The sequence below is a fragment of the Trachypithecus francoisi genome, unplaced genomic scaffold (genome assembly GCF_009764315.1).
Source record: "Trachypithecus francoisi isolate TF-2019V2 unplaced genomic scaffold, Tfra_2.0 Lachesis_group7, whole genome shotgun sequence".
Classification (NCBI taxonomy): domain Eukaryota; kingdom Metazoa; phylum Chordata; class Mammalia; order Primates; family Cercopithecidae; genus Trachypithecus; species Trachypithecus francoisi.
The window spans coordinates 87,155,412-87,170,767 of NW_022681472.1; the positions used below are offsets into that span (position 1 = coordinate 87,155,412).

At 43.1% G+C, this 15,356-nt stretch overlaps 1 protein-coding gene and 1 long non-coding RNA gene across 2 annotated transcripts in view; one reads left to right on the forward strand and one right to left on the reverse strand.

The window, feature by feature from the left end:
- Window positions 1-7,211: 7,211 nt before the first annotated feature.
- OC90 (otoconin 90) overlaps window positions 7,212-15,356 on the reverse strand; it is a 36,885-nt gene continuing 28,740 nt past the window's right edge. The window contains exons 12-14 of the mRNA XM_033203009.1: window positions 14,578-14,749; window positions 11,600-11,706; window positions 7,212-7,775 (exon numbers count right to left, since the gene is read on the reverse strand). Of these exons, the coding sequence (XP_033058900.1) occupies window positions 7,480-7,775; window positions 11,600-11,706; window positions 14,578-14,749 (575 nt within the window). The 3' untranslated portion in view covers window positions 7,212-7,479. The remainder of the gene's footprint in view (window positions 7,776-11,599; window positions 11,707-14,577; window positions 14,750-15,356) is intronic.
- LOC117079277 lies at window positions 8,712-15,010 on the forward strand. Its single transcript, XR_004435348.1, has 3 exons — window positions 8,712-8,868; window positions 9,605-9,710; window positions 14,724-15,010. It is a non-coding gene; the product is annotated as an uncharacterized LOC117079277 (long non-coding RNA).

Sequence of the window (15,356 nt, forward strand, 5' to 3'; positions counted from 1 at the left end):
ATGAAAAGTGATTTAGGAAACTAAACAGGATAGAAGTTGGTGCTTACTCCAAGACACACAGCGGGGAATGGGACATGGGGGAACTTTACAGTTCTAGTTCAGTTAAGCACTGTCAGAATCATCTCTTAAAACATAAGTTCACTACTTCTGCTATACAGTGTTTATAGGGAGAACCATTAAAGATTGTTAAGCAGAAGTAGTGAACTTGATGTGTTTTAAAAGAACCAATATGCTCACTTCTTAGCCAGACACTCAAGGCCCTTCACAATCTAAACCTACCCTGCAGATTGTTAAGCATAAACCCAGAATTTTTTATAAGATGGTATTTTTACCAGGGATCTGGAATGCCTGAATCCTGCCTTTACCAGTCAGCCAACCAGGGTGAAATTCTTGATAAGCTATTAACATAAAACAAATGTACTTTATTCCCCCATTATCTGCAGGGGATATATTCCAAGATCCCCGGTGGATGCCTGAGACCGTGGATACTACCAAATTCTATATACTACTATGTTTTTTCCTATCATACACACCTTTGATAAAGTTTAATTTATAGATTAGGCACAGTAAGAGACTAACAGCAATAAGCCCATAGAAAAATTAATAACAATATACTTCTATAGACATAAACTAAGGGTGACTTCAACACAAGCACTGCAATACTGCAACAGTCAATCTGATAACTGAGATAGTTTCTACAGTACAGATATGCTAGGCAAAGGGGTGATTCACATCCTAGGTGGGATGAATTGGGGTGGTGAGAGATTTTGTCACACTACTTAGAACAGTACACAGTTTAAAAACTCTGAATTGTTTATTTCTAGAGTTTTCCATTTAATATTTTCAGACCGGAATTATCCACAGGTAACTAAAACCACAAAAAGCAAAACTGCAGATAAGCGGGGGACTACTGTAAATATAAAGCAAACTACCAGTTTAAGCTGTACCTGACAGACACTGCAAGACACCCCTTTAAAAAGCTCTCCATAAAGGCTTCCTAGTCCAAATACTGCTCTCCCTGGCAGGACTTTTCAGGAATCTAGACCTACTTCATTCCCAGTACCTGAGCAGCTGGTTGTTGCCGGTGAGATGTAGACCAAGGGAGGTAGAGCCAGGAGAGTGTATTGATGGGTTGAATTGAGAAGATACAGGAAAAGTTTCCGAGGTTTTAGGACAGATTAAGTTTGATGATTGGCTGTGTCATTCACTGAGGCAGGAAGAGTGGGGCAAGAGCAAGTTCATAGTGGGAGAGGATGCATCAGGCTAGGAATCAAGGGGTTTGTTTTGACGAAGTTAAGCTTCAGATGCTTAAAGACTATCGAGCAAAAATCCAAGTGACTATTCAAATATACGAGTTTGGAGTCATGGAAAAGGTCAGCATTTGAGCCATAAATATGGAAATCATCAGTAGATTGCATGAAGAGAGAAGAGAATACTGACAAAGACTCTCTCCTTGATCAAGGAGATCAAGTCAGGCTCCTCTGAGCCCTCTTCTCAAGTAGGCCTCAGACTAGGCCTTTGAGAACTTCCACTCTCACCACAAACAATTTTGTCCACTCTCCACACTAGGAGGCTTGAGCAAATACCAGTATAGCTCCTAACAGCTCAAGGCCACACCCTTAGAATAAGGACCCCAGCCCCACTTAAGTCCTTGTCTGAGAAAGTTCGATGCTGACAAAATAATTGAATCTTCCTTCCAGTGAAAAGGAATTATTTTCCCTGCCCCTTTGAGATATAAATCTTCTACCACTCAGAAATGTCTCCTCACAGACCTAGGAGCCATCTCTTTGATAGGCCAACATTGAGAGAGATAGCTCTCCTGTCCCAATTCCTGAGGGTGGATAGGCTCAGGAACTGAGACAGCAGAGCTATCTCCCTCAACGTTGCTCCAGTTTACAAAAGAGCTATCTCCCACCTTGCTCTCATTTGCAAAACTGCCTCCTGTCCTTAACACATGAGAAATTTGTTCTGCCTTTAGATAACCACCAATTAACAAACACAGATGGCTGATCACATAGACCAGTCCCCCTTACATCCTTCAGTACGTTTCCTTTAGCACACCCCAGCCAACAAACTATGCTAAGGGGAAATTAAGAAAACAATCAGACTTACGTCAGTAACAGAAAATAAAATATTTAGGAATTAACCAGAGGTGTAAAAGACCTATTTAATAAAAATTATGAGACACTGATGAAGGAAACTAAAAAAGAATCAAATAAATGGAGAAACATTCTTCAAGAATTGAAATAATTAATATTATTAAGATGTCCATAATACACAAAGTGATCTACAGATTCAATGCAATCCCTGTGCAAATCCTTGTGGCATTTTTTTTTTACAGAAATAGAAAAAACAATCCTAAAATTCATATGGAACCACAAAAAATCCTGGATAGCCAAAGCAATCTTGAGAAGAACAAAGTTGGAGGCATCACACTTCCTGGTTACAAAGTACATTACAAAGCTATAATAAGCAAGTATGGTGTTGGCATAAAAACAGACACAAACCAATGGAACGGAATAGAAAGCCCAGAAATAAATGCACAAACTAATGGTTAGCTGATCTTTTACAAGAGTACTAAGAACACACAATGGGGAAAGGACAGCCTCTTCAACAAATGGTGTTTGGAAAACTGGATATACACATTGAAAAAATAAAGAAATTAGAGCCACATCTCACAGCATACACAAAAATCAACCCAAAATGAATTAAAGATTTAGACACAAAACTTGACACTATCCTAGAAGAAAATATATGAAAAACCTTCTTGACATTGGTCTTGGCAATAATTTTTTTGGAGATGACCCAAAAAAACAAAGGGAGCAAAAGCAAAAACAATCAGGTGGACTATGTCAAATGAAAAAGCTTCTGCATACCAAAGTAAACAACAGAGTAAAAAGACAACCTACAAAATGTGAGAAAAAATACATTCTTAGGCATTTTGGTTTGTATCCAAAATACATAAGGAATTCACATAACTCAATACCAAAAATACAAATAATCTAGTTTAAAAATGGGCTAAGGACCTAAATAGTTCCCAAAAGAAGACATTCATATGGCTAACAAAGCATACAAAACAGTGTGCAACATTCGTAATCATCAGGGAAATGCAAATCAAAACCACAATGAAATATCACCTCAAATCTGTTATGGTGGTTAGTATCAAATATACAAAAAAGTGTTGGTCATGATGTGTAAAAAAGTGAACTCTTTTATATTTTTGGTGGGAATTTAAATTGGCACAGCCATTATGGAAAACAGTACAGGGATTCCTCAAAATATTAAAAATAGAACTGCTATATGATCCAGCAATCCCACTCCTCTCTCTCTATAGAAAGATAGATGACAGATGATAGATAGATAGATAGATAGATAGATAGATAGATAGATAGATAGATAGAGATATCCAAAGGCATTAAAAATAGGCTTCAAAGAGGTATCTGCACTCCTGTATTCATTGCACCATTATTCACAATAGTCAACATATGGAAACAACCTAAATATTTTTTGACAGATGAATGATTAAAGAAAATGTGGTGTATATATGCACAATGAAATATTCAGCTACACCCACAAAAAGAAAATCCTGCCATTGTGACAGCATGGATGGAGCTAGAAGTCATTATGCTGAGTAAATTAAGCCAGACACAGAAAAATTCTGCATAATCTCACTTATATGTAAAATCTAAAATTCTCAAACCTGTACAAGCAGAGAAGAGGGACTTAAGGGAGGAAAGAATGGTGTGATGTTGGTCAAAGGATACAAAGTTTCAATTGTGCAACATAAGTTCTAGAGATCTAATGTACAGCATGGGGACAATAATTTACAATATTGTGTTGTATACCTGAGAAAAAGGCCTCTCACCTTTTGTTTTGGCAGAGTTGAGCTCAAGTTGCACAGAGGTCTCTCCTCTACTGCAGTAGTACTGAATAAAATCTGCCTTGCCATTTTTTAACAAATGTCTAGAGCAAAATTTTTCTTTTATAATGCCTAGGACTGAGCACTCAAGTACACTAACATTTAGAGGGTTGCTAAAGAAGGAGGAATAAGCAAAGAAGACTGAGGGAAAGTAACCAAAAAGGTAGAATGAAAACTAGTAGAACGTGTAGTCATTGCTGATAAGAGGAAAATGTTGAAGAAAGAAGGAGTGGTCAGTGTGGAATTATACTGGAAGATTAAAAGGTGTCCAGTGGTCCAAGCAGCGATATGGAGGTCATTTGTGACTTTGACTGGAACAGTTTCTGTTGAATGATGTTATGTGCCTGATTGAAAAGATGACAGGGAATGTAACCATTTTTTGAGAAGTTGTCTTGTAAGAACAAATAAATAAATGGGGAGTGATATCTGGAGCAGAATGTAGAGTCAAGGGAGGGATTTTTATAGATGGGAGACTTTAGGCTGTATTTGCACGCAGATTAGAGTGATACAGAAGAGGGAGAGAAATTGATATAGAACAATCTATATTTGCAGGAGATATTTGCAGGAATCAAACCCTAGAGAAGGTAAGAGGGCATTGTACTAGATGATAGGTGGAGAATTTGACCGTCGATACGGACAAGGAACACTTACTTCATTGTAACAAGAAGGAAGAGAAAGTCTATGCGGGGAATTTTGTAGTTTTGATGGCAGGAAGATGAAGGTATTCCCATTGGAAAGCTTCAATTATCTCAATAGAGTATTAGATGAGATCTAATTAAATGAATATTAGATGAGATCTAATACTGTACTGAGTATTAGATGAGAATCATACTAAACAATTCTCCATGTGTCTCTTGCATTTCTGCATGTCTTGTGAGCTGAGACATAAACTACCTTTATCCTGGACTAACTTTTCAAGGATGCAGTATAGCAAACAGACTGGGAAGACAGGGATAATGTTTCCCTTTGACTCCGTAGGCAGACATACTTATTTTCTGTGTTTTAAACATAATGTCTCCTTCTGGGATATAAGACAGGCAGTCTTAAAGCCCGTTATAAAACATCCAGGTTCCCTAAATTCAGAATTCTCCTGTGTAATTAAAACCACTGCATGTGTAGGTGTCCCCTGGCCCTCTCTGCACTGCTTCAGGTTTCAGGAAAGCAACATGAATGCTGGCACTCAGGCTACTGTCATTGCTGTAAGTAATAAAGTCCTTTGTCTCTGACCCAAGGATCTCAGGTCTTTTGCCAGCATCCATGAAACACAACCTTGTAAGGTTGTAAGTAAGGTAAAATTTCAAATTCTTCAAAGTTCTTGAATCCTCAATTGAGAGTGAGGGGGAGGCAAGGGGAATTTGAGGGCAGAAGAGAAGATACCAAATAGTTGTCCTGTAGAGCAGAAGAGTCAATGGATTAGGAAAAGTCTGAGCATCCATTTGAGGTTTCATGGTTGTAAACTTGAAGTGAAGTAGGTCAGCTCAGTTTCGTTTTTTTTTCCCCCAGTCACATTCAGCTGCCTCTAGTGAAGATGTGGAGAAGGCAGATGGTCATTATACTGTGGGTAACCTAACACAGTGACAGCCGTGGTTAGTGCACCTTTAGTCAATTCCTCCTGGATTAAAGGAAGGGAAGAAGGAGCCAGCCAACAAGCAATTTATTACTTGCAGCAAATGCCATGAGGGCATGCCTCCATCCTTGCCATTTTAGTGCATGCTGGCTGATTGTCAGCTGCTGACACCTGCATTTCTTTGCCTAAAGACTTCTCTGGCCACCAGAGCCCATTTTGTCCCCAGCTGTGCAGCAGGCCAGAAGGAAATATCACCCTCCTCAGGAGCAATGACTGATGGAAGTTTGTCTCCCTCCATCCCTCTCTCTCACCGTCTCTGCTTGTCTGTCTCTGTGTGTGTGTGTGTGTGTGTGTGCACGCGTGTGTGTGTGCGTGTTTGTGCATGTGTGTGTATTCCACCTTTTTCCCTTGGATGAGATGACTTTGAAATGTGCATCCTACCCTTGCTCCCAAAGTCTTGGATGGCACTTCTAGTGGAAAGTGGTCTAGGCCTCCACAGTGGTATTTGGCTTGATAAATCACATTCACTGGCTGCCTTTTCTTTCCTTTCTTATTTCTTCACTCTCCTCACAGTGTTTTCTTCAGTTTCCAAATAAACTACGTGCCCTTAAGTCCTTGTCTAAGGGTCTACTTCTGGGACAACCCAACCTTAGACTATTAGTTAAGATCATGTTGTTGAAAAGATTCCAGTGTGTTGTATTCGTCAAAAAAAATGATTATCACATGGTTTCCCTAGAAGGTAGGGAAGGGTATCGACTGTTGGTTTGGCACCATGACCTTTTGACTACTTAAGGTGTTGCCAACCTTGGGATATTTTCATGCCATGAAAGTCAGCAAACACTGAGTTCTTTAGAAGTTCTGCTTTCCTGTCTGAGGAGAGGGAGAAAATAAAATATCTTCTCACTACAGGATACCTGATGCATGGGGGTTGAGAACCAAAGATATGATAGGAACCAAAGAGTTTGTGTCCTCATAGAATATTAAGGGCAGTTCTGGTAGAACATTGCCTTTTGTTAGGTACACCATAAAAGCTCAATAACTATTGGGTGGGTGAGTGGATAGATGGGTGGATGGATGGATGGATGGATGGCATTTAAATATTTTTTAATCACCATAATATTAAACTGCCTGTATCAGAGTGGGCACCTGCATCCCTGGAACTTCCAACCACTGAGATAAACGCTATTGAAACCCCGTCTCTACTAAAAACACAAAAAATTAGCTGGGCGTGGTAGCGGACACCTGTAGTTCTAGGTACTCAGAAGGCTGAGGCAGGAGAATGGCGTGAACCCGGGAAGTGGAGCTTGCAGTGAGCTGAGATCACACCACTGCAGTCCAGCCTGGGCAACAGAGCAAGACTCTGTCTCAAAAAAAAAAAAAAAAAAAAAAAAATGAAGCCTAGGACCCAGGACAGGGTGATCAGCAATTTCTCGTGCTGGTGGCTGTGACACAGGGCCACCCTCTTAGGGTGCCAAGTGTATTTTTTAGGGCACACACCAGAAAAGCTGCCATCTTAGTCCTCAGCATGGGTGGGTTATTGGTGGTAATCTCATAGGATTGATACAATATGCTCATATATATGTCGTTTTTTTTAAGAAAAGGAGAAGTAGCTTTCTGTGATTAGGGAGTTGAGATATTTTTTCCTTCATTGTCTCTATCTCCACTTTTATAATCTACTCATGAGACAGTATCTAAACATGTCTTAAAAGCAAAACCATCAGAGTATGTTGATTGGAGTATTTATTGAGCTTCCACAGTGCACTAAAGGAGTATGGAGGTACCATGGTCTGCCTTCTCCAAATGCACATTGGCTTGTGAGAGGACCACAGCTGATGGTGCATGGGCAGAGCTCACAGCCTCTGTTCCCTCTCAGCCTCTGGGTTAAAGGAAGGGAGGAAGGCTCCAAGGGACACAGGAGGCTGAGAGCTAAAGAGCTGAAGGTGGAGCAGGAGCGCGCTACTGAGGGTGTTCACCATTTTCTCTGGGCATCTATCTATCTTCCATGGAGGGGCCTGGTCCCCAAGGGACCCAATGACTTCTGCAGAAACCTCTTGGATCTGCCAAGGTCCTCCTGGGGAGGGTCCTCCTGGCTGTCCTCCTCAGAGCTGGAGCTCAGGGTGGGGGCTGCAGGCACATGGTGTAGGCTGTCTTGACAGGTCGCTGGTTGCCCAGGGCACCCAAGTCTGCTTGTAGACTTGAGGCTTTGGTTAAAGGAGGCAGAGGCCATGCACTCAGCTGCCATCTGGTCACAGGCACAGAGCAACTTCTCACACAGGCTTTGGCCCGCACCTTAGGAGGAAAGTGCAGAGTAGGAGACGTGAGATCTCTGAGGATGGCACTGGGAGCCCCCCACAGCCCTGGCCACCCCTCAGCCCTTCTCCTTCCTCCCCATCTTCCACATGCCCTCAGGGTGTGCGCTTTATATGGCTGGCAATTTTCCAACTTTCTCCTCCTGCTGGGAATGATCCCTCTGCCAGGAATGCTCTCAATGCTCTCAACTGGTGCCTGTCAAGACTAGGCTGCCTTCTCCTCCTCCAGAAAGTCTCCCTGAGCCACCAGGCTAAGGGAAGTGTCTTTCCTGCGGGTTCCCATGGAATCCCACTTTGTGTTTTTGTATATCACTGCAGGTTATGTGTTAATCACATTGTACACTCATTGTCAGTTTATGTCTCCATTTTTCACCCTGGTGTTAGAGTAGGTAGATAGGTAGATATGAGCAGGGCAGGATAGGGCCCCAAAGAAGATCAGGCAACTGTCAGGTGACTGTCAGGCAATTGTAAGGCAGCTGACAACAGGGAGGAGAAAATTTCCTAACGAAAGGAGACATCTTGAGCTTGTGGGCAACTTCCCAATAAAAACTGAAAATGGTGAGTTTGACCTTCTTCTGGGGACATGTCCAGACATGCACAGTGGCCTTCTTCTGAGGGTGCTAGACAAGGGGAAATTGCCCTAAGAGAGTATGCACATAACTTCAGCCGGCAAAGGGTGCCTGTGGCCCTTCCTAGATACTGGCAAGTCATTGTGCATGCAGTGATTAGCCAACAGCCTGCCCAGGGGGAGGGACGAGAGGAAGAGATTGAGGGAAAAAGACAGGAAATCGTAAATCTATAAGAGCCCTGAGCCAACCATCAGGCAGGACACTCAAATCTTTCGAGTTGCCTGCTTGGCCCCTTCCAAGTGCACTTTGCTTTGCTTCAGTAAACTCTTGTTTCTCCCTTAGATGTACTTCTGTCTCTTGGCTGAATTCTTTCTCCCAAGAAGAGAAGGATCAAGGACTGCAGAGCCTGCCTGGACTTGCTGCGGGTAACAATGCTGGACAGAGAACCTTGCTGACAGAGCAGAGTCCAAGCACCTACCTCAAACCTTGACAAATATTTCCCAAGTTAGTGCTCAGGAAATATGTGTTACATTTGATTACTTCTTCCTTCTCTGGGCCAGAATTTCCCTATTCATCATTCATATTGCTAGATAAAATACAGATGATCAGTTAAATTTGAATTTAAGTTAATATGTTTGAATGTATGTACATTTAGGACATACTTATACAAAAAAAAAATGTTCATTGCTTATCCGAAATTCAAATTTAACTGGGCATCATGTATTTTTATTTGCTAGATCTGGCAAACCAACCCTATTTTTTTCAGTGTATGAGTTGCATACAGTGGGAGTGATGTGACTCAAATGAAATAATATCTTTGAAGGTGCTAGACATACATAAGCTTTCTACAAATATTATCCTTGTTATCTGTGGCTTCCAATGAAGCTAAGGGATTTTTTTTTTTTTTTTTTGCATCTAATCCTACTTCGAAATGTTCATCAACCAGATTTTTTCCTATCACATACCACACAGACCTTCCAAGCCTCCTAAATTGGTCTCCATATCAGCCCCAGACATGCCAGTTGCATCTCAGCAGCAGGAAGTGACAAGAAGAGCAGGCAAATGTACCAAGTGTGAGAGCACAGTGGAGACATGCAGAGGTCCTGTTCCCCAGAACCACTCTGTCCTTCCTCCCTATGTTTGTCTTATGACAGCACAGGCCAGGATTTGAGATGCCCTCATTTCTCATCAACTAATACCTGGCATCTGGTACAGCAGGCTATGCTTAAATTTCACAGAGAGTCAGAACCAGTTTACTGAAGCTCTGAATCAGTTCAATCTCCAGATGCAGTGTTCCTGGATTCTGTGATACTGGAGGAATGGAGAATAAGCCTTCAGCCCAGCAGGTGAGACCTCCTGGCATGATTGCATCATGTGATAACTCTAAACCCTCCCCTGGCTCCCATCCCCTAGAGGAAAAAATGGAAATGCTTCTATCTTGCACATAGGTTTCTTGGGCTCATGATCTGGCACCTGTCTGTCTCCCCAGCCGGGCCTCCCACTTCCACTTTCTGTTCCAGCAATACAGAACCACAGCTCAGTTGTCCCTATGCTGCCCAGCATTCCCCAAACACCACCATTTTCCCCTTTTCCCTTTGCTTGGAATATCCTTGCCCAGTATGGCCATCTGGGAATGTGGTAAATCTTACCTCACACCTCTCCTGAATTTTCCCAAATTATCCTGTTCTCACTGCCATACTGTAGACTCAAATGCCTTTACCCCCATTCCCAGGGTCCCTGTGCTACCTGTTAGCACATATACTACATGGGATTAGAATACTTGCTTCCCTACATCTCTTCCCTCCAAGCTGTGCGTAATTTGAGGCAAGGATCATGAAAGTTCATTGGTTGCCTGGTTCCTGGTGAAGGTTTGTTGGTTAAGTGGATAATAGAATGAACAAATGAATGAGTGAATCGATGAGAGAGTGATATGTAAACACAAAGCTCCTAGGATGTGACAGACATAGCTGATCGTACAAGGCAAGACAATATGGCAGTCCATGCACTGTGCTGAGGTTGTGCAGAGGAAAAAGAAGGGATGGACGGTCCAGCTAGTGGACTTCCCCAGATGAAAATGAAAATGAGAACAAACTCTTGTAGGGCCTCTGTAAAATTCTAGGGCAAGTGTTTCCTTTTAAACTGCAAACTGTAAGGGAAGTGCATCCACTGATATGAATGAGGAAATGGAGCTGGAGAATGCAGATAAAGTCAAATCTATGGCAAGTCTCCGTTCACTGTCAGGGGCCTGCCATGCAGATTGCAGTTTTCAGAGTGCTCCCCACCTGAGGCCCTGAAGGGATACAGAGGAGCCTCTGGCTTCCACTATAGGGAGGAGTGGAGCTGCTGGCACGCCTCGCTCTTCAGCCAGGGCCAGTCCCCCTTTTCAAAACAGTATTCCTCAGATCTCCCTTGGGAAAAGGACGCTGCTGCTTAGAAAAAGAAAAAATACTTAGAAACTCACTAGTATGGTGAAGAATCAGCTTTAGTTCTGAAGTGATATGGTTTTACAATTCAAATCCCAATTCTCCCACTTATTTCTATCTGTGTGATCTTGGGCCTCAGTTGCCTTATCTGCTATATGGGAAGAATAATAGTGCTTCCTTGTGATAGTGTTTAGAGGATTAATTCTGTTAACACACATCAAGAGCTGAGAATCAATAAGCTTGGGCTCTTTATGTTAGTCCCAGCCTGCTCGTCACCGGCTCTGTGACTTAGGCAGCTCACCCCCTTGACAGTGAATCTCCCCGTCAGTGGAAGAGGTGTGATAATATGCGCCTCAACATTAAGAAGAGTATTGGCCAGGCGCAGTGGCTCATGCCTGTAATCATGGCATTTTGGGAAGCCAAGGCGGGCGGATCACGAGGTCAGGAGACAGAGACCATCCTGGCCAACATAGTGAAACCCCGTCTCTACTAAAAATACCAAAATTAGCTGGGCATGGTGGCACGTGCCTGTAATTCCGCCTACTCGGGAGGCTGAGGGAGGAGAATCGCTTGAATCAGGGAACCAGAGGTTACAGTGAGCCAAGATTGTACCACTGTACTCCAGCCTGATGGCCGAGTGAAGCTCCATCTCAAAAAAAAAAAAAGAAAAAAAAAAACTAAAAGAAAAGAAAAGAGAAGAAGAGAAGAGTATTAAGTCACAGTACAGATGAAGAAGTGCTTGGGAAAGGATCCACAGTCACGATGCTGAACTGAAAGAAATAATAACTCACTGTGCAACCAACAGCACTTACACTTGGGTGTATGATCCACACACACCACCGGTGACCGAAGAAGCCTCTCAAGCAGGCAGCCCAGCCTTCTCACTTGTTCTAGGCAGCAGTGATGGGACAAGCAGCACCTAAGACCAAGGAAAACGCTTTACTTCTCAGAACTCCCAGCTTCCCTAGGAACCCCCTCAAGCACAGCCTGCTTCTCCTACATGCGCTATAGTAGTGAGGGAAGCCAGTGCCTCCTTTCCAGTGCACACAGGGCTGACTCATATACACACCAAGGGCCATCGTGTATGGTTATTAGGGTTGTATACTGCACAAAGGCCACATCTAAGGCAGCATCAATCATACTGTATGCATCTTATTATTAAAAAACATTTTTTGATTTTTATTATAACTGTTCGTGGCAAAGATAGGTTATTTACATATTTATTTAAATGATTTTCTAACAGATGGAAATAGAGTCTTAAGGAAGGTTAAATTTATGCAGAGGTACCATATGGGCTAGCAGTAACCTTACTCCCTCCGATCTTTGACATGAAGAGTTAATCTCACATCCACAGTGCACTGTCATTTGTCCCTAGCCTTAAAAAAGGACAGAGTAACCATCCTGAGCATAAATAAAGAACTGCATCTAGAAAAGTGTCCAGCATAGATCAGGACCTCGTAAATACATGAAAAGGAATCAATGTCTTGCTTTTTATATCCACCCATCTTGGCTGATATGGCCTCACAATATCCAGTGTCCCCTCTTGCCAGGTGGACATCCTTAAGAAACTTGTGATGACTTCAGCCAATAGGGAGATACAGTTGCTCCCCAAATACTCCCTTTTCAGCTCTTCCATGTCTTTTAATAATTCTCACTCTGTCTGGGAGGCCACAGCTCCAGCAGGGATAAGTCATAGACTCTTGTGGCTTTTTTATTGCACCTCTTTTCAACCAGTTATCTGCTTATTAACTTTTCCACGTTGCTAGCAATCAGAGGAACAATCCCCCTCATATGCTCACAAGGCCACTGGCTAGAGGTCAGCGTCTGCCTCCTTTAGCTATTAGCACAAAAGAGCCACAAAATCTTGTGTGTGTATTTGGCAGGGATGGGTGGGGGTGGATACTTGATATAATGGTTAAACTCTAAAGTCAGTGAGTGAATCAGAAATCATATATAAATCAAAACACTCATAAAATCACTGAAACTGTCCATAACATACAGTATACGTGGTCTTGAAAATACATTCTTTAAAATATTATATTAGTTTGACTAACTTTTCCTTAGTCAAGGGTTTTCTCCGGTTGACCTTGAGTTTTTCAATTTCTTTCTACAGATGTGAAGTAGCCATATCATAACTTCCCTGCCCAACTGGTCAAATTTAATATTTTTGTGAAATATGGTCAGTTATCAGGAAACATCTTCAAAATCATACCCACTTTTTCCTAAGGGGTTCAACAGAACGCAGAGACTGCTACTGGCTACGTTTCTATCTGTTGCCTTGTCTCATTGAGGGCTATGTACTAATAAACCTTGACACTATTTAAATTGTCCTCTGTCATGGAGAGCAGCGGGCATATGGATGAACCTCAGAATGTAAACATGCTTGTGACTCCACAGTGTGGCATAACCCTCGCTAGAATAAAAACTTCTTTCGGGTTCCCTGGTGGGAGGTAGGTTTTGAAGGTTGCCTGTGCAGCAGAGCCTGGATTTCCTTCACTGAAAACCTCAGAGGAGGATAATGAAGCCGGGATAGCTGAGAGGTAGAGGCAGTGGAAAGAAAGTGAATGGGTAAAAAAATACAGCCACCCACACATCCAACCTGCAGCAGACATGCTCCATATTCCTGCCATTACTGTGTCCTTTGTGTTAGCTATGACAAGCCTTGTCTTTTTGTGTGTCTAAAATTCATCAATAGTTGCTGATTTTGCTTTGCAACCATACCACCCGAGGAGGACATGTGTCTTTTGAATGCAGGTCTCTCCATTGGCTGTGGACTAGGGCTGTCCCCACGTGCAGTCTCTACTACAAAAATACAAAAAACTAGCCGGGCGAGGTGGTGGGCGCCTGTAGTCCCAGCTACTCGGGAGGCTGAGGCAGGAGAATGGCGTGAACCCGGGAGGCGGAGCTTGCAGTGAGCTGAGATCCGGCCACTGCACTCCAGCCTGGGCGACAGCAAGACTCCCTCTCAAAAAAAAAAAAAAAAAAATTTGATCAACGCTACTTTGAGAAAATTCCTTAAACTCAGGTTGAGTCCTCCGTGGTGTCCTCTGTTTACCCTACTGTATTTATTATATTGGGTAGTACTTTTGTTTAATTGTCCATCTCTTTCACCAAATAAGCTTCTACTGGGCAAAAGTAGTTTGTTTTATTTTGCTTTGTGAGGGCGAAATCATTGTTGCATCTCTGCCACCTAGCATAGTGGCTGGCACAGAGCAAAAGCTCAAGCGGTATGGATTGAATGCACATTTAAATGAATGAATACATTAATGAGTCCATGAGGTCAACGAAAATTCTTTCAAGTGGTAGATGTGAAAATTAGCAGTTATATTTAAAAGGTGTTGAGAGAAGTTACACTTAAAAGGCTGATTTTAATGTGGCCTTCTGCAGGAAAAACCAAGTGGAGACCTTAATTCCACATGTTGGTTATTGCTAAATAGGTGGACTTGGGGTCATTTGAAGGTTATTTGTAGATTGACCCTCTTAGGGTAGCTGGGCAGTATTTGTCAACGTACTGAAAGGGCTCTAGGCCCCCAGATCAAAAGATGTGGATCTTTCTGGCTCTGCCTTTTCCAAGGTGAACGACCTCAAACAAGTCAGTCCCTGAGTCTCAGCTGCTCACCAGGAGAATGGGCCTATAATGCTGAAGAGCCTCCTGAGTGAGCAGCGGTGTGCACCAAGCTTTTAGTGAGGCCCAAGGTGCAGCCTGGTGTCCAGGAGAGCTGTCACCACTCCCTGGTGCAGACAGCATCAGCACTACTACACCAGAGCTGTCACCGCTGGCTCTCCATACCTGTCCAGGTCATCCCTTGGCTCGCCTCTTCCTTCTTGTCCACAGTAACAGCCATAAGACTCAAATTCCTCTGGGCACCGGGATGTCAGACAAAAGAGCATCTCTCCAAGCTGTGGCATCACCTGCATGTTGTCCCCACTTCCCAGGTGCAGGAAGGTGAATCTGTCACAGGCTGAAAGGAACAGGAATTGTCCGGAGAGCAAGGACTGTCGGGGCAGCCATTGCAAGAGGAAGGCCATGTGAGCCTCCGGTTTGTATGTGGACAACTCTAGGTTCTTGTGAAGGAACCCCATGTCCTACTCCTTGGCTCACCATTCTTCTGGGAAAGCTGTTATGGCTCATCCCCTGCTTGGGATGCATTGTCTTTCAGAGACCAAGTCTTTTCTCTCTAGGCTTCTAATGCTCCTTATTAAATCTCCCTAAGGAATGGAGACTTCTCTGGACCCAAGATGCTCTTTGGGGCCATGTCTTATTACTGAGTAGACCTGGCATCCTGGGAGCATCCCAGCTGAAATCTTATGCTTTCTGGTGGCTACAGGTTAGCACACCTGGTTGGGCTTGCCTTTCTCTCCTCTGCCTCTCCGTCTCCCTATTCCTCTCTCTTTCTCTGTCCCTATTTCTCCTCCTTCTATCCTTCCTCCTCTGTCCACGAATCTCAAATGCAGCTTTCTCCATAGCTCTGCATTGGACACCATGGAAGCCATACTCAGATACTAACAAAGCCCCTCCTCTGTGGGCCCAACAGGCTGTGGCGTCCTTGCAGGTGCCGAGGCTTTTTC